Here is a 23,494-nt window from a genome sequence, read left to right on the forward strand (position 1 = left end):
AGTTTACTGATTAGTATTTTATAAATTTGAGTTTAAAAAAATGCTGTATAGGGATTAATCGCATCAAATCGAATCGTGACCTATGAATCGTGATACGGATCGAATCGTATATATATATAAATATATATATATATACTTAACCAAGTGTCACATTGGACTTGTGACATTGTTTAATTTTTTGCTGTGGCGCTCAGACGAAAGTCGACGAAGGGCGACGAGTGCAGACGCAGTCAGACGAAAGCAGACGAGTGCAGATGCAGGCGGGACGCAGCAGCTAGTCGACGACGGCCGAGTGAGCGCTCCCTCTCCCGGTCTGCGCGTGTCTTATCTGCGCGGTGGCTTGTGGGTGTGTGAGCGTCGAAGTAAAATGGCGGACTTGGCGAACGAAGGTGAGTCGCTTAGCAGTGTGGACCGGGGAGGTGGGTACCCAAAAACACTCACTGCCCAGTTCCGAGCGTCGCATTTCATGCCGTTTGCGCTTCGGCCAAGGACGATAAGAGCCTGGCCGGCGGCTCTTTCGGCGCCGGTGGAGTCACACGAGTGCTTCCCGGCGTTTCCTAGGCTACACTGTTAGCAAACAAGCTAACGTGGCTATAGGTTTGGGATGCGGCTAATAGCTGGAAAGCTTCGCAACGCCCTCCAATGCTAACGTGCTAGCTAGCGGTCTTATGGTACAATGCTAGCACCCGGCTATTTATAGCCAGTGTGTTATACTTGTTAAACAGCCTAGTACATTTAACATTATCTTACTCGTTCATCATCATAAATAGTATTTCCCTATTTGTAACTAACGACTACGTGTCAGCTCGAGTCTGTTAGATTGTGAGTGGGAACTTTTAAGATATTTTCTTTCTTCTTTTTTTTATTAGCCCCCCCATGTTGTTAGCGGCCGGCTGCGGGCTCGCTAGACGTGCATTTAGGCGGGTAAAATCGTCTCTTGCTCGTTAAATTGTCTTTGTGGCTTAATGCTCCTTTTCGGGAGTGCTTGTCGTTACATTTAGCATGCGGTGTCAATATTGTCGCTAACGACGTTTGTGGAACCTTCTCAACCGGACCGACGCTCGACTATTCGCCTCCTCCCTGCCGCCACGGTACAACCGGATGGCACCGTCTACTTGCTGGATGGTGTCTGTGGAAGATGCTCGTATTTGTTTATGAATCAAAATGCGATAACTTGCCAAGAGGTGGTGTTGTGCTACTTGAGAACAACGCAGGTCTCACACACACTAATAGACATGCTATGTCGTCATGTTTACGAGAATGTTTGCTGCGCTACTAATAGCCACCAATTGGTGTCTTAATCTCGACACTATTTCAATGTTATCCTAGTTCTGATTGCATTTATTCACGCGACTGTCTAGTATTTCCCGTTATTGTACGCACCAGACACAACGTTAGGTACACCCAATGGCATACGATTTGAAAGCTGGATCTAAAAATTGAAAGTTGATCACAGGCAACTAAATTGTATGTACTGTCTCTTTGCAATAGGTGTGTGCAGCATAAAATTTAATTAATTTAGTTAAATTAACTAAAAATCAAACATGGCTGACACATGCCTGTGAACGCAGGCCAATGCTATGTCTAATGTAAAAATATTGCTTTTGCCGATCTTGACACAATAGTAGGAGCTTCATAGATTAATAAACTAATTCACACTGTCCATATCCCACTGCACACCGAAAAGGATCTCCATAAAAGTCTTAATAATTTAACAAATGTATGTTAGTATAATGTATGTGGTAAATAAACATGGTGTATGCACTTTAATGGCCTCTAAAATCCTCCATAATTAATGAATTTTAAAAAATTATAATAAAACAATTTGGATCAAGGTGACCCGATATCAAAAAGGCTTAATGTAGGATCCTGTCACGTTTCCGTCTTTACAAATGTGCGTAGTTGCGTTTTTTTTTTAATGGAACGTGGACAAAATTGTTGGTACCCCTTTGTTAACTCTTTGACTGCCAGACGTTTTCAGAAACGGGATGTCGCCAGTGCCAGCCGATTTAAGCATTTTGACTGATCTTTCAAGGTCCACAGAAAATGTTGTTTGGACTATGGAAACACACATACTACCAAATGAAAGATTGAACTCTCATCTTTCATCAGAAAAAAAAGTTTGTTTCTACCTTATTCCGTTCTTCAGTAATCAACAATAGAAAATGGTTAGTTTCACCGAAATGCTCTGTTTTGAAACAAAAAGCGGAGAAAAAGAGCTTTTTGTGAAACGATGTTATTTCATGCACTCTAGTGAATTGTACACTTCTTTTTGTCCATGAATGATGCCACAAACACCTAAATAGTGCTTTACTTCTGTAAAACGCTATCACCAACAATGAAAAAGTGTTTTTTGGTTGCAAAATACGTTTATTTCCATTCAAACAGTGTAACAATTTGACAAAACAATTTCGCAAACTATTTACAAATGTGTGCAACTGTGGTACTATTTACAATTATGTGGATGTTTCAAATACAGTTTTTCTTTTTGTAACGCTCCCATGCATGCAAGGAGATGCAGCAGGATTTGCACAACAGATTAGTTTCACTTGCGATGGCTCCTTTTGCGTGCAGACGTTACACTTTCTTGACGGCCTTTTTTTCCGGGGAATGGCAAGTAGCAGACTGTACCCACTCCTCCGATGAATATGCATTGGACTCGGGGCACTCTTCGTCGTCCGATTGAACGTCCGCCTGAGCTTGCTCGGTTGTGCTCCGCGTTTTCCGTTGTTAGCATCGCAAGCCGGTGAACCTTTATGACGTCGTCATAGCCGCCGCGTCAACTCTTGCAACTTCAGCGTCAACCTCGGAGTCACCATCATCATCATCATTGATGATGATCATCGTCGTCATCAATGTGCTCTTTAGCGTTGGTTGATGCCTTTCGTCTTTGAAAAAAATTCCCAAGTGTGAGCTGCTTGCAACCGTTGGTCGCCATTGTTCGCTTCTTCAGCCATCTAGCTCCGCCTCACGTCTTCGGCTGCCGCGTCAATGCTTCCAACCTCGGAGTCACCATCATCATCATCGATGATGATCATCGTCGTCATCAATGTGCTCTTTAGCGTTGGTCGATGCTTTTCGTCTTTGAAAAAAACTGCTCCACCGTGAGCTGCTTGCAACCGGTCGCCATGTTTTCTTCCCTTCCCCAGCCATTGTCCCCTCTAGCTCCGCCTCACGTCTTCTACTTACGCCTACCCAATCTTGTCAAAAGAGTCATTGCTGCCATCTAGGGGCCAAAAATAGTCATTAGGCTAACTCGATCTGCTTGAAACTTTCACAGCAGCTGGCCAAGGCTTTCCTCCACCCGTTTCAAAAAAAAAAATTGGATGACGTCATTGGCGGCCCTCCGTAGGTTTTTACTTGACGTCTTTTAATGTCCATGGCAGTCAAAGAGTTAATGACAGATAACCCCACAATAGTCACTGAAATCACTTGAAAGTTTACAAAAGTCACAACAAATAATATTTCTTGAAAAGTAAACACATTTTCAAAACCTGAATATCGCCAATATTTGGGTTTTAAAAGGGTTATGCCTGCCCTGCGTGTAATCATACTTCATGTGATTTGGATCGTTATCCCGTTGTAAGACCCATGCTCTTTGACTGAGACCAAGCTTTCTTACTCTAGGAAGCACATTTCTCTCCAGACTGCCTTGATAGTCTAGAAATTTCATTGTACCTTGCACAGATTTAAGAAACTGATGTAGCAAAGCAGCCCAAGACCATAACCGAGTCCCCGCCATGTTTCACAGTAAGGAATAGTGTTCTTTTGTTGATATGCTTAATTTTTGCATGTACTGGGGGAGTTAAAAAAAAATTTTGATTCTGCAATATACCGCAACCTTACAATGCGTAATTCTCTAATTGATTCTAAATGCGGCCAAATTGATTTTTATAACATCCTTTTTTGATGGAAATATTAAACAAAACGTCTTACTTAGTGTTAGGGTTCACACTTTAATCATGGAAGAATGTTCTATTAATGTAACATTAAGTTTTACTATTTTATTTCAGGGCTGTTCAAACATAAAACTGCAACCTGTTTGGTAAATACAGTAGTTCAGTTATAAGTCTCAGATAAATGCATTTTCATCATACAAATCTTACAGTGTACATGTACAAGTTTACTGATTAGTATTTTCTATATTTGAGTAAAAAAAAAAGAAGAAGCAATAATCAGTTTATAGAGTTGCATCAGGATTAATCGGCATCGAATCGTGACATATTAATCGTGATACGGATCGAATCGCCAGGTACAATTCACACCCCTATATTGTATAAACATAGTTGATGTCTTACCAAAAAGCTTTAGTTTTGTCTCATCTGTCCAAAGGACGTTCTTCCAGAAGCTTTGTGGCTTGTCAATATGCATTTTTCACAAAATCCATTCTCACTTTTTTTGCTTTGCTTACCAAGAAAATGAATAATGGAAAATGAAGCATACCAAGGGAAAAACTCTGTCCCTACACAACTTACAAAGCCAATGGGTTCTGAGAGGTTGTTTGTAAGTCAAATGATATAAAATTTTGTTTAAAATTAAAATGTTATGAAATATATTTTAAAACACATCTAAAACATTTTTTTTTAATGAAACAAATGTAATTATATACACTAGGGCTGGGCGATAAATCGATTTTTTGAATTAAATCTAGTGTTTTGTTTTGGACGATTAAAAAAATTATAACATCGAGTTTCCCCCAATGTCCCCAAAATTTTACACAGTACAATGCAATTAAAACATAATAACCATGCTTACTATACATAGATGAGTTAATGACGTGAAGCTGCTGAAGTGGAAGGCATTGTTGGTGTAATGTGGTGTAAAGTATGTTTTCCGACTGTCCGTGAAGTGCACATGAATGTGATTGGAGCGTATGACGAGTCAAGATGGCGACCACCGAGTCAAGTGATTTTGAAGCTGAAGAGATATTGTATGTTTTGTTACTACGCCGATAAAGACGACTGAGGGCTGCTTCTCATGAAGATCCTCCAGGAAAGCCTCTGAAATGTACATACAGTGTGGCGCCAATATTGGGTGCATGAAGAGTGCGTGTGCCATGGCCACTGGCTCCTGTGCCGTGGATCGCCAGACAGAGAGGTAGTTGAAATGTGCAAATGGCACAGTGCTGCTCGGCGGGGTTGTGGCAGAGAGGGGGGAGCTATAGTACAGTACTCTACCGTAATGTATGATGTGGTGCACACTTAAAAATATTCACTTGTGAATGAAATATGTAGAGATGTGCGGGTGAACCTTTGTGAACCTTTGAGGCTTTCTTTCAAATTGTGCCGAAAAAGAATCAGAGCTTTGGTGCTTCAGTGAAAGCAACATATGGGACATCTAGTGGACAAAAGAAGTAAATGATGAGGCAACAGTTACAAGCAATATGATTAATTAAATTTCACCATGCTTGGTGTTGGTTAATTATTAATTAAACGAGACCCTTAATATTACACATTTAATATAAGTAACTTTGAATAGAAAACCCCCCAAAAAATAATCCCATCTCACTATGATCTCCCGGTGGGGTGAAGCGAACCCACGCCTCCTGTACTAAAGCGAAGTGGCAGTACAACTTCACCACCCAGAGGAGGCCAACCGACATTGAACTTGTCAAAGGACCGCACAAATTCCAGCTCGTGGTTTCGCGGGCCCACCAGCCACCAAAGCGTTTCCGGTCGTCAATACGTGCTGTGCCGTATGAAACTTCGAACGTTGTCGGTCACGTGATACTTGCAGAATGATACAAGCTCCTAAGCACAAATTCGAAGCAGTGTGATTCAGGAAGTTCAACGCTCGCTTCGAGGTACCTGTTTCATTTGAACATCATTAGAAATATGGCATTTATGGATATCAGTCAGTCCTTGTTTGTATCTTTTATAGCTCGATAGAAAGCCCGCATTGTTTAGATCAGACATGGGCAAACCCCGGCCCGCGGGCCAAATACGGCCCGTTGTGCGTTTCAATCTGGCCCGCCGAACTTATCCAATAAGGCTAGAAAAAAATTATTATTTTTTTTTTTTGTTCAGCTCAGTGGCCGAGTGGTTAGAGTGTTCGCCCTGAGACTGGGAGGTCGTGGGTTCAATTCCCGGCCGGATCATACCAAAGACTATAAAAATGGGACCGATTGCCACTCTGCTTGACACTCAGCATTAAGGGTTGGAATTGGGAGGTTAGATCACCACATGATTCCCGAGCGCGGCGCTGTTGCGGCTCACCGCTCCCTCAGGGGATAGGTCAAATGCGGAGAGCAAATTTCGCCCCACTTAGATGGGTGTGACAATCAGTGGATCTTATCTTATCTTATTGGATTTGGATTTGGACATTTACAGCAGGAGACGGCACGGTTTTGTGTTGAACACAGCAATAATGTCCTGATAGTCCAGAGAATCGGTCAATTCTTTTTTGAAAGAAAGCAGGGACAAAGAGTTCAGTCTATCAGTCAACATTGTGGCACTGTTGCGTGTTTTGATCCTTTTGACAGCTGAAGATAGTCTTTCTACATGTTGTCATGGGTGAGGTGAGGAGCGCGCATGCAGGAGACTGTTGATATTGGTGAATACATCCCCGGGGCGTGCGTCGAGCACTTCTATGAGCATTTCCTCGTTGGCTTTTGGCTTCTTTTTGAGCTGCTGCACAAACACCGTGTGCTATGCGTCCCCCACGGAGATGGAAAAGTGGTCAGAGACGGATTGGATGTACGAGCTTTGTCCTCAGCGCGTGACAGGCAGCAGCGGCTATCATGCAGCCGCATGTGTCACACGTACTGTGGGCCCGGGTTAAAAATGGGTGGGCCAATGGAAAAAAATTCTTTAACTTTACGCCTTGAATTGAAATCTATTAATAATAGATGCAGTCACCAGGTTTGACAGATCACAGTGTATGTGCTATTATTATCTATTTACATTTCTCCTCCCACTTTGCCAAATAGTGTGTAAATGCCGCATCTTGCATATTCATTGAGGCAAACGTACTACCTGGATTAGGGCTATTTTATAATAATCATAATAATAATAATAATACATTTCATTTAAAAACAGCACCTTTCAGAACACCCAAGGTCACTTTACAAAGCATAAAAACACAGCAAAAGTTGAGCTAAGCATGTGCGTGCGTGCGTGGACCATTTAAAATTTCCGACTGCATATGAATGCACCTTGAGTCTCTCAAGAGACTGCTATATTTACACTCCCACTGCTAGCTGCTAACGCCGGAGACTTGTGCTGTATCATACAATCACGGCGTAATTAACTAACGGTTTCTTGCCGTCCTTAATTAGCGATTGAATATGATTCATGATAGCGTTGTTGAGTTGATGTTGGTCGTCGAGAACGGACGAGTCAAGAGAGCCACCACTCCACTACACGCTGCAAGGGTTGACAAAATTCAAGACTATTGCATTGACGTCCATGTATTACTTGGGTAAGCTTCTATTTTGAAGTTGCCCTTCGCAGCAAATGGAGACGTGACTGTTAGCTTGACTTGTCCTCGCACTTGATTCGAACACATCCATTGCCCCACTAATTAAACCATGCACGCGCGCAACTGAATTAATTATTTATTTATTTACCAGCAAACACTGTAAAGTTGGCCGCATTGGTGGCAGTGTTGAGCCCTGATGTCGGTTAAGCAGTGATTACTATTCTCGTTCGTCGCCGTGGGATCTATGTGCATGGTGGCCGGCGACACATGCCGATAAATAATAATCAATAATAGGGGGTGGGAGGCAACGAAAATAGCCTGACTGTTTACGATACTCACGGAATTCCCAATGGTGTCTGGTCGTCTTTTTCACTCTCTATCCGGTGTAACGCTGCGTGCTGCACTCCCCTCCTACTTTAATTAAAAAATTGAAGGCACCGTGGCTAGAATTTAGGAATTGTGGGCTGCTGCTCCTAAATGAATGTAGAAGAAACACTGCACATTCACATCAGAATGGCTACCTGCTCTCAAACATGGAGGGAGTTTGCCAGGAAAAATGTTCTTCTTTATTTTTGTTACACAAAACTTGAAACAAACTGTTAAAAGAGCCGCCAGAAATGTGGGCGAGAGGAGCTGGTCGCCAGCCAATCGCCGGGCAGTTTCGAAATTGAAGTGTCCTTGAGCAAAACACTGAACCCTCATTTGCCTCCAGTGGGACCTGGCAGCGTCTTGCATGGCAGCCGCTGACTACTGGTGTATTAATGGGTGAATGTGATGCATTGTAAAGCCCCATATTGTGTAGAAACTAGAAAGCGCTGTATAAGCTCAGTCCATTTAGCAAAACTAATAAAACAAGTGGAGGAGAAAAAGTTGCTCCTGAACATTTCCTAATTGATCCCAAAAGAACCTCTACGACCTCGTAACAAATGCATTTGAGTCTGTAAGTATGCATGTATTGAGAAAGTTTCCATCTTGCGCTGCCCCGTGTTTATGCGTGAGTGTGTATAGTACAACATTGTCTGTTTAGACGAGTAACTTTTTTTTTTTTTTTCTGACAGACAAGCCTGCCATAGCGCCCCCTGTGTTTGTTTTCCAAAAAGACAAAACTCAGAAGGTGAGTGCTTTCTCAAAGACGATGAAGCTGTTTTTGCGAGCTAAAATAAGAACGCCTTTGAAGAAATCGCTTAGCACATTCCTCACCACTGGCTGAACTGTAAACAAGGCTCCACAAAAGGGCTTCTCAGGCACATATTTCAATTGTAGTCACGGTTGTCCCAATGTTCAGCATTGTAAATTTTCACATGACAAATCAGGATATTTTTAACCTGGTTAGATGATAGTTTTTTTTGTTTTGTTTTTGTTTTTACAGCGATCTGCAGAGGGCTCAAGTGCAGAGGATGGAGAAGGTAGAATCTTAACGTGTGAAAAGGCCAACGGCTTTGCTATTTTTATTCAAGTAATTGTAATTGTATTTTCAATTTCAGATTCAGATAAAGACGACACAAGCTACTTCCCTCCAGTAAAAAGGGAGAGGACTTCATCATTCCCGCCGCTACAGTCGGGTAACAACATTGTTGCTTTTTGCTTTTAGCACACAGATTGATTTGTATGCTGAGGCTTTCTCACAACTTCTTGCAGTTCCCAAGAACAATGTATTCATGCCCCCCAGTTTCTGCCAGTCTCCTACTGGGAACTCTGACTCTGAGCCAGGTGAGCTTTCTGGGTGACTTGGCCCTGATGAATGAGACCAGGAAAATGCTGTTTTAACCCTTATGAGCCATTGTGGGAGATACGGTTAATTTATGCTTCTTCCATAGTCATGAAAATTGAATTTTGGAACCTTTGCATTTTCTTTATATGTACTGTTTAATGACTGTTATACTTTATAACCACATTTCTTGATCCAAGTGTAACATTATTTTGCCAAATAAAATAATAAATAATATAATAATAAAATAATAAATACAATTTTAGGATGCTGAATTCACCAAAAAGCAATTGATGCTGTTTGATCAAAACTGGCGGCTAAATTTGTAATTGTGGTTATTAAAATTATGATGTGAAAATTGTCTGTTTTGAGGGGGAGGTCCTGTCTCATAAATTAGCCATTGTTCACCCTCTACTACTATTATTGAACCGGCGTTAAATAAATACATCAAAGTAGACAAAGACAACATAGGTTGTATTTTCGCTAATGGAGGCAGCACTTCAATCTATTGAATTACACTTGTCAGCTGGTATGCAGATCAGTGAATGTGATGCATCCAGTGAACACATTGTTGAGACATTGGGCATAAGGGTTAAGATGACTAAAACATCCCAACCACAGCTTGTAGTTTTTCTCCTTTGTGGCTGCTGTGCTTGGATCACTGCCACATTTTAAGACTCCTGATGAGCCAGTAGAATAAAAAAATTAAGGCACTAGTGTTTGCTTGAATTGAGCATAATCTTATAAATGACTGAGTGTTGCCATGGTAACAGGACCAAATGGCTCAGATGGGGTGGAAAAAAAGAACATAAGTTGTTATGTAACTGATGTATGTTTAATATTTTGTCCCTTCACCTGCTTTCGGGCGTCACCAGAGGAGAAGCCAGTTGGGTTCAGATTAAAGCCACCAACTCTCATACACGGGCAGGCGCCCAGTTCAGGTTTGTGCTCCATGTCACCTTAGGCCACACTTCTGACAAGTTTTACAACTCAAAATGGTACAATCCACAAATAGGAACCAGGCAGTGTTTATTTAGTCAACTGCAGATGGGTAAAGGAAGCGTATTTGTAACATGTGTAATATCTATCTAATATGTTTTGAGGCAAAGGTGAATGGCAACGCAACGTCCCAGATGTAACAGCCAATCAAAAATGCCAACAGAAACAAATGTTTCCCACTATAAGTGACATTCAGCCAGCCGCCGCCAAGCTGTACTAATGAAGCATTGTTTTACAATAATACATAATTTCATTCATACCTGTGGATGAAAAAGTGAAGTGTGGAGAGTCTTTGTAGAGGAAATGTACAAAAGCAGTCAATGACTGGAACCAACGGTCTCTGAAATAGCTAGACTCTACTTTAATTATTGCCTGTTTCCTCTCTTTGTATTATTTAATATAGCCACAGCAGCACAGTCAATCGGCCTCTTCTTAACAACTAATTGTGCCATTCAGTTATAAAAAAGAAAAAGAGTACGGCGAATTTAGTGCCTAAAAACAGTTCCTGGCTATACCACCAGAGGTCATTTGTTTCCATTTTAATGAGTTTGTTGATTTGGTCGTGGCAGTTTTTCCTCATGGGAAAAGGAAGGCATTTATTTGTCTGACTCAACTGGCAGCTAATTGGGTCACGGCGACTATTAGAGTAGGAGCCATAATTTGAGGGGAAACAGTCAACAGAAAATAAACCACATATTAAAAAAATAACAGTACCTGTAAATACAGCACAGATTCAATCCTCCAACAATTCTTTGTTGACCAATTAACTAACACCAGTGTCCATCTACCTATATACACACCTAAGCGTACCACTAAACGGTATCCAAACCTTCCATTCCTCTTGGTGGAAATCAGGATTTGCATATTAATTCAAAGGAGCAAAAATGTTATGGATGATTGATGCAAACATTCTGTTGCATAGAAAAATCTCTTCAGAGATAAAACAAAAAACAAAAAGTGCATTTGGTCTTGCAGGCGTCCCAAGTCAGAAACCGAAAGAGCAACAACGCAGCGTTCTCCGCCCTGCAGTTCTTCAAGCGCCACCCTCCAAATCCCACACAGAATCTAGTATGTATTGTGTAAATCACAGTTTTCCGCATGCTTGCAAAGTCATTCGTACCTTGTTTGACACTTTGTGCACACATTTTCTTCACAATTCAGACTCCACATGTGGAACCAACGGGGTGAAGAAGTCGTCAGACGGCCCTTCAGTTCCCCAGTCCCTTTTCCTGAACAACACAGAGCACTCAGCCGCCCCAAACACGTCACTGGTACCTTTGCATGCACATCAAAGAAATTATTTCTCCCAGGCCCCAGTTGTTAATTTTTTTAATTTTTTTTTTAATCCCGCTCATTTCAGAAACACGAAAATGAGGAAGACGGCCCAAGCCAGGTCAAAGATGAAGGAGGAAATGAGAAGGAGGAAGGGGATGTAGCAAATTCTTTTGTATTTGGTCAGAATATCAAAGACAGAGCAAAGGTGGGTTCCGTGAGATGCAACCACTTATCTCATAAAGTGGGGTACACACATACAAATTTTAAACATATTAGACTATTTGTTTATGTATTTATTTATACGTGAGATGTCACACATTACAAGGAAATACAGTAGTAGTCATGTGCCTGTTTACTTTGCTCCTTTAGTGTGTGGCTTACTTGAAATGACCAACACAACACAGCCTGCTAATGATGGCTGCCTGGTGCCATAGGACATCCAGATTGCCAGAGGGAAAAAATAGAAGAGAGCATAATACTATAGTAGAAGAATTTAAAGAATCTTTACTAACTCCTAGTCTATCTGATATTTTCATTGTGGTGGCAAACTTTTTTCCTTGTCATTTTTGCTGTGATGATTAATTTGTGCGACGAGCATTCAACACAGTTGGTCCTCTATTTGTGTCCGGCAACACTCCTGATTGGCTGTCAGATATTGAGCAGTATCAATGTTCGATAACACTTTATTTCAGCCTGATACCACCATGAGTACTGATCTCTCTACTCACAGATACTGAAACCAAGTAAACGATACCACTATTACTTTTGATACATAAAATTTGTATTACACAAATTGCTGGTAATTTTAAAGAAATTCAGTTCTGATTATAGGCAAACAGTTACTCTGCATAAGAGAATTCATTCCAAACTAAAACACAAAGAATTTACTCTGATTTAGATCCTTTGTAATAAGTTAACAAAAGGTGACTGTATCGGCAGCCTTTGTGAGTACTTGATATCTAGAAATGAAAAGAAACGGTATCTGATTGATAACCAAAATTGTTAATCACTCATTCCTACTGAAAAGGTTTAACATTTATGCTTGTCAGCATTTACTAGGGTTGGGCGGTATTTAAATTTTGACACCGTCTCCACATTTCACTGTCATGCGACGCTCCACGCCGACTACGCCCTCCGTCGCTCGATGATCTCCAGAGAAGTGGATCCCATGTGTGGGAAAGTTGAAAAGTTCCTTCGTCCCTGTTTAACACAGATACACTCACTTGCGTGCCGCGGTCTTGGATTTATGTGTTTCCATGGACGAAAAACTAAATCACTTACTGATTTTTTTTGTATAAATAAAAGTATTTTGTGGCGCGCTTCTGGAGGTCATATGGACTTAATAGTTGTAGCAGTTGGTAAACGTTTGTGGACTGAGCCGACAAACTCATCTCTTTGCAGCAGTGAGCAGGGGATATTGTTCCTCAGATGAGTTCGGTGGTACGAAGTATATTCCATCTCACACCGTTACAGTCCTCATGCAGATTTTGCATACAGGCCTCATCAACATTTGCTGCCAAATAGTAGCAGGGGTTTTTTTTTTTTTGGGGACAGCTTAACCGAGCTGTGCCGACTGGCCATTTTGTCTCGCTCTTTCTGAGCGGTCATGTGACTCGCATGACCAACAGCTTACGTCCTATTAATTTTAAACTGTTATAGTAATATTAATTGTTATAGTATTATTAATTTGAAAACTGCAAATGACGTGTTATCAGAAAAATATGTTTAATCATAATAGGTCATTATAGACTGAAGGTTGTTTTTTTTGTTTTTTTTATGACTGTATTGACAGTGACACCGTTGCCATATTTGGACTCCCCAGGATACAGAATTACTGTTTTATCGCCCAACCCTAGCATTGACCATTATTCTGAGCAGAATGGAGAGGCAAAGTGACTTGACACACCCAACACCACGGGATAATCACTCAGGATAATGAATCTTTCAGAAACATCCAACTATCAGGCCTTTGCTGACTGTAGTCGTAAGGCAGGAATATTAGGCCTGTTTTTTTCAGTATGTGTGCACCCCATTTTAGACTTGGATTTTTGAAGATGTTCAGAATGATGAGTGGTTCCCGTCTTATTTCCAGTTGGACCAGAACAGTACAGAAGAAAAGTCAAAGGACATCCTACCAGGAGACTGTCAATCAGAGGGAACCAATTACTTTTTGCAGTACATCTCTACCCCAAGGTAATAACCTCTTGATGATTTATTATTATTGTTATTGCATAAATTCATTTAACCGTTCGGTCTTTCCAGTTTAAATAATGCCACAAACAGTGCAGACAGTGGAGCGAAATTTGTTTTTGGGCAGAACATGTCTGAACGAGTTTTGGTGAGTGCGGACGGCTTGTTTGCATAGTCAGCCATGTTGGACAATGTTGTAAAATTCCCACGTGTCTCTGTCTATATTTTTTTCCCATCACAGAGTCCTCCCAAGGGCGAGACCGCCAATGAAGACAGTAAAGAGGTTCCAGAGTCTTCAGAGCCTCCGTCACAGGAGGCCACCCCAGAGAAGGGTAACTGTCCCCCCTTCATACGCGACAATTTATGTTCTCTTGGACTGCAAAAATACATCTCAGAAAATGAAGGCGGTATTGTCCCTTGAGGGGAAGTTGAATTTACAGGCAGTCCTTGGGGAACAAACTTAAATCTATCTGTCCTGCAGCCAATCCAGAATTTCCACAACTTTGGTCTGTAAACAGGTTTCCAGCCTGCTGCAATCCAGTACCCAAGTTTTTTGTGTGCGTGTGTCGTGGGGGGTGGGCGGTTGGGGCGGCAGGCGGGCGGACGGACTGAGACTGCTGAAAGCAGCACATATTACTCTCCATCCTAGAAAATCCCCAGATTTTTCCGCAAAAATGCGGCCCGTACCGTAGATCGCACCGGGACAAATGAGGTATCAAATGATGCGGCTCGATCTGACTCGGTGCGTGCTCGCGTTCCCCAAACCCTTGCCGTTCTAACGAGCCATTTCTTGAATCTGCATCTTGAACCGTTAAGTCGTGAGAGGCTTTTGTTCGAGGTGTGCGTCTCTCATACAATATCAATGGAATGTGGGTGCGTGACGTCTCCAAGTCAAATGTGGGTGCGTGAATTTGCATTTTTCTTAAAGGGACCGTAAGATACTTTTAGTTGATGTTGATTATGGTTAACTTCCACATTTCTTGACCGATTCCAGTCATTTAAATTTTAAACTGTTCAGCTCATTTACATTTTTTTAAATACATTTTCAGGGACAGTGAGATACTTTTAGTTGATGTTGATTATGGTTAACTTCCACATTTCTTGACCGATTCCAGTCGTTTAAATTTCAAATGCTTCAAATGTTTTGGCCTATCGGCTTTATCTTGCCAGCAAGCTAAATGTTCACGGTATTTGTGAGTTCACAAACTCCAGAGAATACCTGTTGTACTGCTCCCAATGATACGTTTGCAACCGACCTTTTTTTAGGTCTGACCAACCAGGCGTTGTTTAGGGCGGGACGGAACCAAAAAGCGTCGATGGCGGTGGGGAAAACAAACCTAACAGATGAATGGATGCTGCAATTAATTCTGTTCTTGCAGAATTACTCACTGTTTCCTTGACGAATTTGAACAGCGAGAGGCACTTCGTGCATTTTTATCTGGTAAAGATAGTTGTTGATACTTTTCATTATTTATTTAAATAGCCCTGCTCTAGGGCATTCAAACCGTGCTTGACACTTAAATTCTGGTGCATTTGCCTTTTATTAATCTTAATCTGCCTACTGGCCTCCATGCACAGGCACTTGCATGCTTGCATGGTAAAAATCAAAATTATCCAGATTTTTTTAAAAGTCAATTCACATGCTCCACAATGAATGTTTGTGTCATGCTTAAAGCATAAATCAACACTTAATCAACTTTTTTTTGCTGTTAAACTGGTGTCTACAAATGCTATCTACATGTCCTGGTCATTATTTTTACATTTTAGTACGTATTTGTTTAAAGCTTGATTTGGGGCCAAAAACCATGTGTTTGGTGTCATCTAAAGGTTAAACACTGAGATAAACACAATTTGGCTGTTTGTCCTCTCATTACACGAGACGATACGTACTACGTCACTTTTTCCGCATGACGTAGTCGCCCCCGCCACCCACCGGCTCATTCTCGTGCACGCCTCCTTAAACGGTTTCTTAGCGAAACGCCCAACCCTCTCCCCATTCTCACCCCAACGGTCCTCCAGGCAACACCCCCTTTGAGTGTCGATTTCAAATCTTAGTGAGGGGTGAAGCAAGAGTCTGACTTCCTCTTGAGTAATCCTTTATGTTATTCAGGTGTTAATAATGAACACCACAATAGGAATCAACAGGCTCTGATTGAGCAGAACTCTAGAACCTTGTGAAGGCAGGCAGGATATTGAAGCCAACTTGTAGGCAATAGTGAATAAAAGGCATCTTTTACAGGCAGGATACAGAAAAAGTGACGCTCCTGGCCACCTCTTATTTGTGCTTTAACCTCAAGAGTGACCTTTAAGTGGTTTGTAGTGGCTGTTCAAGCTCTCAACATCAATAGTCAGCTCAACACTTGACAGTGTGCACTCTTCTCAGCATTGAACAGCGTGTCGGAGTCTTTGGAGGAGTCTGCCGCAGCCTACACCAAAGCTACAGCCAAGAAGTGCATCTTAGAGAAAGTGGATGTGAAAACCGGAGAAGAATCGGAAAGCAATGTTTTACAGGTACCATAGAGGCTTCATTTGACATTTTGGCACCTGCATGAGATGCTCAACTAATGTTTGCTTTGTCTGGCAATTCAGATGCAGTGCAAGTTGTACGTCTTTGAGAAGACGGCACAGTCGTGGATAGAGCGAGGGCGGGGTCTACTGAGGCTCAATGACATGGCGTCGACGGACGACGGCACGCTACAGTCGCGTCTAGGTAAAATGCATGCCAAAAGAGTATACAATGAATAGCCTGTCATTGTTAAGGGACACATTTGACAGGACACGGTTGATGAGGTGTGATGACCAAACATCGTTTTGTTTTGACTCCCACCAGTGATGAGGACCCAGGGCAGCCTCCGGTTGATCCTCAACACGAAACTTTGGCCCCAGATGCAGGTGGACAAGGCAAGCGACAAGAGCGTACGGGTCACTGCCACAGACACAGAGGACCAGGGGGTCAAAGTCTTCCTAATATCGGTAGGTTTTACCAAACTGTTTTATCGTGTTTAGATGCCGTGGAAGCAAGTACGTCGTTTCACCAAAGTAGGAGTGTTGGGTTCAGCTTTGTACACTTGATTGTTAGTGGTTAGAAATGTAATATGAAACATAACACAAACATTCATATACATTCACATCCCCCCCCAAAAAAAAAACAAAACAAAACAAAACATTCTGACACATTTAAGGCGTCCATGAACTGTTTCCACTGGGCTAATTAATACTAAGGCTGCTTGATTATGGAAAAAATAATAATCACGATTATTTTGGTAATAATTGAAATCACGATTATTCAAAACGATATTTTATTTTGTTCAAAACAAGAAAATGTTTAAACATTAAAAAAATATTAAGACATATAAAGTTATTTGAAACACTATGATTATGTAAGTTCCTTTTGTACCAAACAGAATTAATAATAATATATATTATTTATGTTAGCAAAAATTTGAAGTTGGGGTGCAGTGTGTGCAGTATGTGTGCAGTATGGCTTGTGGGGTGCAAGCTAGTTTTGACAGGGGTGTGGTGAAAGAACTTGTGTGGGCGTGCCTCAAAACACTTTCCGGATTTTCATTTTGCATTCTAGTGAATTTTCAGAGTAAAAATTATGTTGTAACATTACTCACTGACTCCATATTTTTTGCACTTATTTTATATTAAAATAATACAAATAAAATAAGGCTGTCATATCGGATTATAAGTGAAAAAAACTGGATCTGGACGGATCGGACGTGAATACACAAGCATAAAGTGCACAAAGTGCTTTGCGGTGGTTAAAGAGAAAATATTATTGTATAGTTCTGGCCAAAATTAATAATGCTTACCTTACAGAGAAGAAAGCAAAACAATGAAAAACATTAGACACTTAAACCCAGACATTCCACAATCCATTCACTTACCGTGGCGTACGTTGTCCAGCCGGCACTGCCTCCCAGTTTGTTTTGGTGGAGTGCGTTCGCCTTCTCTCATTGATCCCTCCCATGCTTCTCGCAATTTTACTTTCAAAGCCCAGTTTCAATGACCAGTTGGAGTTCCTTCGTTAATCTTCCCGGAAGCCTCAACTTTGTTTTCTTGCTTCTTCCCCTTCCGAACCATGGATTAATTGATGTGGAATTATATCGCGACTGCTCTATTCCCATGTACAACCGCGTAACTTGATAGCTTGCAGTTTAAATTGTGCCTCGTAAGCATGTCTCTTAGCTGATGCCATTTTTCGGAGTTTCTTAGCCAAACCGATGTTGTTTTGCACAATGCGAATACCGGCAGTATTTTGTTATCCGTTCCTGCTCGGTCTCGGCCGGTGTTCGAGTCAACTCCGTGGATAGCGCTCGGCGGCTGCGCGTCGCCAAAAGAAACTGAAATGAAGTACTAGAGACAGGAGGTCACACTGCAATTTGGCGTTTTATTTTCTCTTTTTATTCACTTTCTCGTTCCATCTCCACATTCGAGTACATACAGCTGCAACTCTCTTCTGCCTTCTCCCCTCTGTCCGCCGCTATACCTTAATACGAGCCACTAGCCAACTAGCAACAAGCGTGAACCAGCCCACCAATCAGAAATGACGAGGACTCGTTTTAGCCCTAATATTAATAATCGTTTTTGTACAATTTGCCAATTTTGTAATCGTGTTGATAAAGTAGAAAAGTAAGACTTTTTTTGTCAACTTTGTTTTGAAAGATAAACAGTGCTGCTTGTGCCCCTCAGTATGACACTAATAAACTTCACATTTTGGCTTTAATGTAGGAATTGAGGTCTGAGCTCATCCCCTCAAACTGTCTGCTGATTTTACAAGTACAAGTACTGTTGTGTAAATTGAGTGTAAGAAAGTCTTGGCCTGCCGTAAATCGGCTATTTTACCGTGATTAGTCCGCTTCACTAAGTTCACCCCCTTCTGTAGATCTCCTTTCACTTTTCAATTTGTTTTGTCATTGAAAATAGGTTGTTATCAGCATTACCAGCGCACTATACTACATTTCATAAGGATTTTATGTCGCAGATGACGCAGAGGCTGATAAGTGTCACGGGCACGGCGAGTGAAAGTAAGCTTGTCTTTCATACCCGTAAGTGCTTGCAAGGCGAGTCCGTCTTGACGAGATAGCGTACATGTTTCGACCACGCAGCGACACAAACGTGCACATTTGTTCCATTCAAATAAGCTTGTAAATGTCTATAAGCAATCAGGATAAAATATCTAATTTACAGCAGGCTAAAGATTTCCTGGCTCCGGCGATTGACCGATATTGCAGCCGTTCAAAGCAAAAATATCGCTAGCATTTGAGTTGCCAGTCACGGCAAAATAACCACTGCCTAAACAAATGGCGTGGGGCAACTTGAGCAATATACTTGCGGCTAGGTAGCATGAGTTGCACATACCTGGGTTCTCCCGTTTTCAGCAAGTGGTGAAATTGAGTCTTCCTCACTGTATACATCATGGGTGCCATAACATTAGCGAGGTGCAACGTGTCCGCTTATTGTACCCCTTTCTTGTCATACGTGCTTCCTTGTGTAAATGACTAGGATAACCCTAACCCTCCACGATAACATAGCAAACTGTTTGGATTTTTTTTTTGCGGGAGTTTGTTTGCTGTTGTTGAGTTCCTCCCGTATGGAGTGTGTGAGGACATGACTGGCAGAACTAACGCTACGGAAACCCATGGGGGCGAAAGCTGCGGGCATGGCGCAACGAAAGGGGGGAAAAACATAGATGTTATCATTTTTTTAACCGTTCACAACAAAACAATTTTCAAAAATCGATTTATCGCCCAGCCATACGCTTTGCTGTTTTCTACAAGGGTGCCTTGTTACTGAAATGATAGATGTCATGGTTTGGGTTGGGTTTTTGGTTACCAGTAGTCTATTTGCTTTGGTCACGATCTGTGTTTTGTTTTGCTATTGTGTCTTGCCCAGTTATGTCCCGTTATGTCAATTAGTGTGTGTGTATGTTGCCTCTTGTTTCCCCTCTGTCTGGCTCGATCCATTGTTGTTGTTACCCCACGTCCTGCTGTCGCTGGCTGTCTTGCCCTGTTTCTTCCACATCTAGTCTTAATTGCCTTGTTGGACTTTGTTTTTTGGTTCCTGGTCAGTACCTTGTTTGCCTTCTTTTTGTTTTATTAAAGCCTTGATTGGACTCCACTTCTGCCTCCGCGCTCTGCTTCCCTGCATTTGGGTCCTTAACCATGCTCCCTGAACTTGACAATAGAAGTGTAAATGTGCAAAGGGTCCTTGGTTTACAGTGGTCCTGACCAGGGTTATTATAGTTTTAGAATTTTCATTTTACTTACAGGGTTCTCAAGGGGTCTATAAAAAAAGTCTGAAAAGTCTAAGATTCAAAAACTAAAATTTTAGGCCTTAAATGTCTTAAAAACACCCACATTTTCATCCCAGGTCTAAAACTTAATTTACCCAAGTCTTAAATTCTTATATCCACTCTGTCCATTTCGAGAACTGTCTGTAGAAAAAAATCTTTTGCCTGTTGCGTTGTTGTTTCTGTCTGCGTGCTGAAAAACGTCCACACTAAAAGCGAAGTGAGGCATTTGAGAGGGTACGTTTGTATTGTAGTCAATGTAGTTTGGGCGGGCAGGGTAGTTTGTAGCGGTTAGCATAGCATCTAGCTTGTTGTGTTCGGTTTACGGCAGCTAAAAGCCTTCGATCGCCACAAATAGTTTTCAATTGGATGGGCGTCGCTGTCTGTGCCTGTAGCGGACATTGAGTTTGATGATCTGGTAGCATTCTCAGCAGTTAATCTTGTATTAGTCTTTATTCATTATTAACAGCTTCAATTCGAAGTTAGCACATGACGCTAAAGAATCCTTTAGCCTCTCTCTTCGGCTGCCTAGGAAATATGTCATTATGTGGGTGCCACCAAGTGTTCAAACAGAGACACTGCAGTTTGTGTGGAAACCGATTAAATGGGAGCTACTTGCACTATGCAAGAATAGATGCCATCACACAGCACAAGAAATCAAACTTGTGGGTTTACATTTGATTGTTTTATATATATGATCTACAATTGTTTTTGATAGAAATATCACCTGTAATTCTGGGTAAGGAAGACTCCTGTATAAGGTTACAAGATGCAATTTGGACCACGGGGCGGGGTTAATGCTTTACGACAATTCCCTTCTTAAGATCACAGATGCTACCTTTTTTTTTTTTCTTTTTTTTTTCAGATTATAATTGCCAGTAGTCTCTTTCACAAACTTATACGAATGCATTAGTCATATTAACAGTAAATATTTGAATGAGAACGCTTCTTGGACATAATGTATATGGGTCAATACTGGCATAATCAAAGACCCCGAACTGGCTTTCTGATGTTCCATCAGATGGTGCGACTCTCCCGCAATCAAAGCATGCAGCAAAGTTTCACACCTTATGTTGTTTTCCACAAGGATGCCTAAATGATCAACTTGAAAATATTGATCTCCTCTTGTTGTGTTCCTCAGGGCAGTTCTAAGGACGTAGGTCAACTGGCGGCGGCGTTGCATCACCGGATTTTGGCCCTAAAGAGCCGGGCGGACCAGGAGCCCGAAGCCCCCGTGACGACCATCCCCGAGGCCGAGGTGCCGCAGTCCAACGAGGATGACAGCGACGAAGAAGGCGGCGGCGCCTCCGCTTCGGCCTCGGCTCCCGCGACGAGTCAGTAACTACTTCTTGTCCGAGTGCCTTTTTGCACCTCCCCCAAATATCCCTTCTTGAAGCATGTATCCATTTTGTCCACCTGCAGCTAACACAGAGGGAGGAGAGAACCAGGCCGCGGGAAGCACATAGCGCCACCGCCTTGAGACGGCCTGCAGAGATGCCACTTTGGAGGCATTTTTTTTTCTGCCGGCATCTCCACGGACAGCCACTTTGACCAACGTGGTCCCTCCAGACCAGTAACTTTTGGATATTAGAAGTCTAGCTCCAGGAAATAACCCCCCCGCCCCAACAATCCCACCAGTGCCGGAGTGTCTCCCGCCCCACCAGCCAATCTGCGTCATCAATGGAGTCCTGTTCTCCTGATCCTACTGTTGTGTCGGAGTTTCTCCTCTACGTTTCCCCTCCCTCCCCTGCTCCCACCCCCCACCTCCCAACTAGCAAAAATAAAGACTTCAAAGCTTTGGTTTGGGACTTTTCTGCTCATCATATTGATGAGCGTAAAAGGTGTTTTTCCTCTACATTTTAAAGTATGGCACATGTTAAGACTGCAGTTTCTACTTTGGGACCTTTCTACTTCACTGTACAGCCGCCCCCGCACTCCCGCCTTCTCCGGATGCCGCACCATCCTGAGGGGCAACCGCCTCGCCACACATGCCACAAGGTGTCCGACCGGTCTATCCCGTCAGCTCTTCTGCATCGAGCCCGCTGCCAACTCTCCTCCTAAAGCCCCCCCCAAACTTGATCAGTGCGTTTGGTTTTTGGCAACTGTAATTTATTTTTTTGGAGTGGGGGGCGTCATCTTGAGGCATCTCAACATTTGTGCTATTTGTAACGGCTAGCCAGAGTCCACTTGTCATTAATAGCAGTTTCCTTTGATATCCTATCAATCTATATTCTAGTGAATAAAGGACTGAAACCATGCAGCTTTCTGTTCATGTGACGGCTTTGAAAGGCAGAAGAATACTCCTGTTGTCAGGCTTTTTTTTTTCTTTCTTTTTTTTTTACAAATTCAACTGTCAAACATCCTGCATGTAATCGTATGCATTTCTTTAAAACATCCCAGGGCTTTATTGTGTTTATATTTTTATTTACATTTTGGAAAACATGTTGGAATGAAATTGTGTGCGTGTGGAATCATTGGCGTGAGAACTGTACCCTCCCTTTTTATTTCCCCCTTTAAGGGTCATGTACATTTTTGAATATATCATTTAATGGTGCACCATTTTTTTTCTCATCACCAACTCCTGGTCCCTCGTTCTTCCTCAACCTCCTTTACAAAATAAACCTCTGCCATAAATGTTTTCCAAACGTGATTTAATTGTTGGTTCCCCCTACAATAATGAAAGAAAAACCAACAATGATCACTGAAAATATTCGTTCAAAAATATTTTAAACAAAAAAAACTAATTAAAGCAGGCCTGGACCAAAATGATAGCATAATATTTTGTTGCATGACCTTTTGAGGCAATCACTGCAATCAAACCATTTATGGAACTGTCAATGAGACTTGTGCACCTGTCAAGAGGTATTCCGGCCCCTCTCCTTGTGTCTTCTCTAGATTGTGATGGCATATTTCAGCTCCTTCCACAGATGTTCAATGCGATTCAGATCTGTGCTCATAGAAGGCCATTTCAGAACACTCCCAATTTTTTCAGCTGTGTGTTTTGGGTCATCATCCTAATGCAGTGGTGTCCAAACTCGGTCCTCGGGGGCCGGTAGTCCCGCAGGTTTTGGAGGTTTCCCTGCTCCAACGCACCTGTTTCAATCAACAGGATTGTTATCAGGCTTAGTAGAGCTTGCTGATGAGCTTCAGCTGTGTTGGAGGAGAGAAATATCCAAAACCTGCGGGACTACCGGCCCCCGAGGACCGAGTTTGGACACCACTGTCCTAATGGAAGACCCATGACCTGCGACTGAGACCAAACTTTGTGACTCGAGGCATCACATTTCTCTCCAGAATGCTCTTGAGATTTCGTTATACCTTGCACAGGCTGAAGAAACCCTGTGCCATATGGAGCAAGCAGCCCCAGAAAATAACCGAGCCTCCTTTTTTTCTTTTTTCTTTTTTTACAATAGGTATAGTGATCTTTTTCTTATATGATTCATCTTGTGTCTTTAAACAAAGAGTTGATGTGCCTTACCAAAATGTCCCAGTTTTGTCTCATCTGTACAAAGGACATTCTCCCAAAGGCTTTGTGGCATGAATTTATGCATTTCCATAAATTCCAGTCTTGCTTTTTTTTCTTCTTGCTTTTTTGCTTTCAGCAG

The 23,494-nt window shown here is 42.0% G+C and overlaps 1 protein-coding gene across 1 annotated transcript; it reads left to right on the top strand.

Annotated features, from left to right (window-relative positions):
- The first annotated feature begins 246 nt into the window (after positions 1-246).
- ranbp3b (RAN binding protein 3b) lies at positions 247-22,528 on the top strand. Its single transcript, XM_077558553.1, has 17 exons — positions 247-389; positions 8,478-8,533; positions 8,789-8,825; positions 8,904-8,981; positions 9,058-9,129; positions 10,003-10,068; positions 11,102-11,194; positions 11,288-11,397; positions 11,487-11,606; positions 13,494-13,594; positions 13,664-13,739; positions 13,833-13,923; positions 15,975-16,102; positions 16,181-16,301; positions 16,422-16,564; positions 21,031-21,223; positions 21,312-22,528. The coding sequence occupies exons 1-17, from the start codon at positions 368-370 to the stop codon at positions 21,353-21,355; spliced, it is 1,551 nt and encodes a 516-aa protein (XP_077414679.1). The 5' UTR covers positions 247-367; the 3' UTR covers positions 21,356-22,528.
- Positions 22,529-23,494: the final 966 nt, after the last annotated feature.

The sequence above is a fragment of the Vanacampus margaritifer genome, chromosome 2 (assembly GCF_051991255.1).
Source record: "Vanacampus margaritifer isolate UIUO_Vmar chromosome 2, RoL_Vmar_1.0, whole genome shotgun sequence".
NCBI classification, from domain to species: Eukaryota; Metazoa; Chordata; class Actinopteri; order Syngnathiformes; family Syngnathidae; genus Vanacampus; species Vanacampus margaritifer.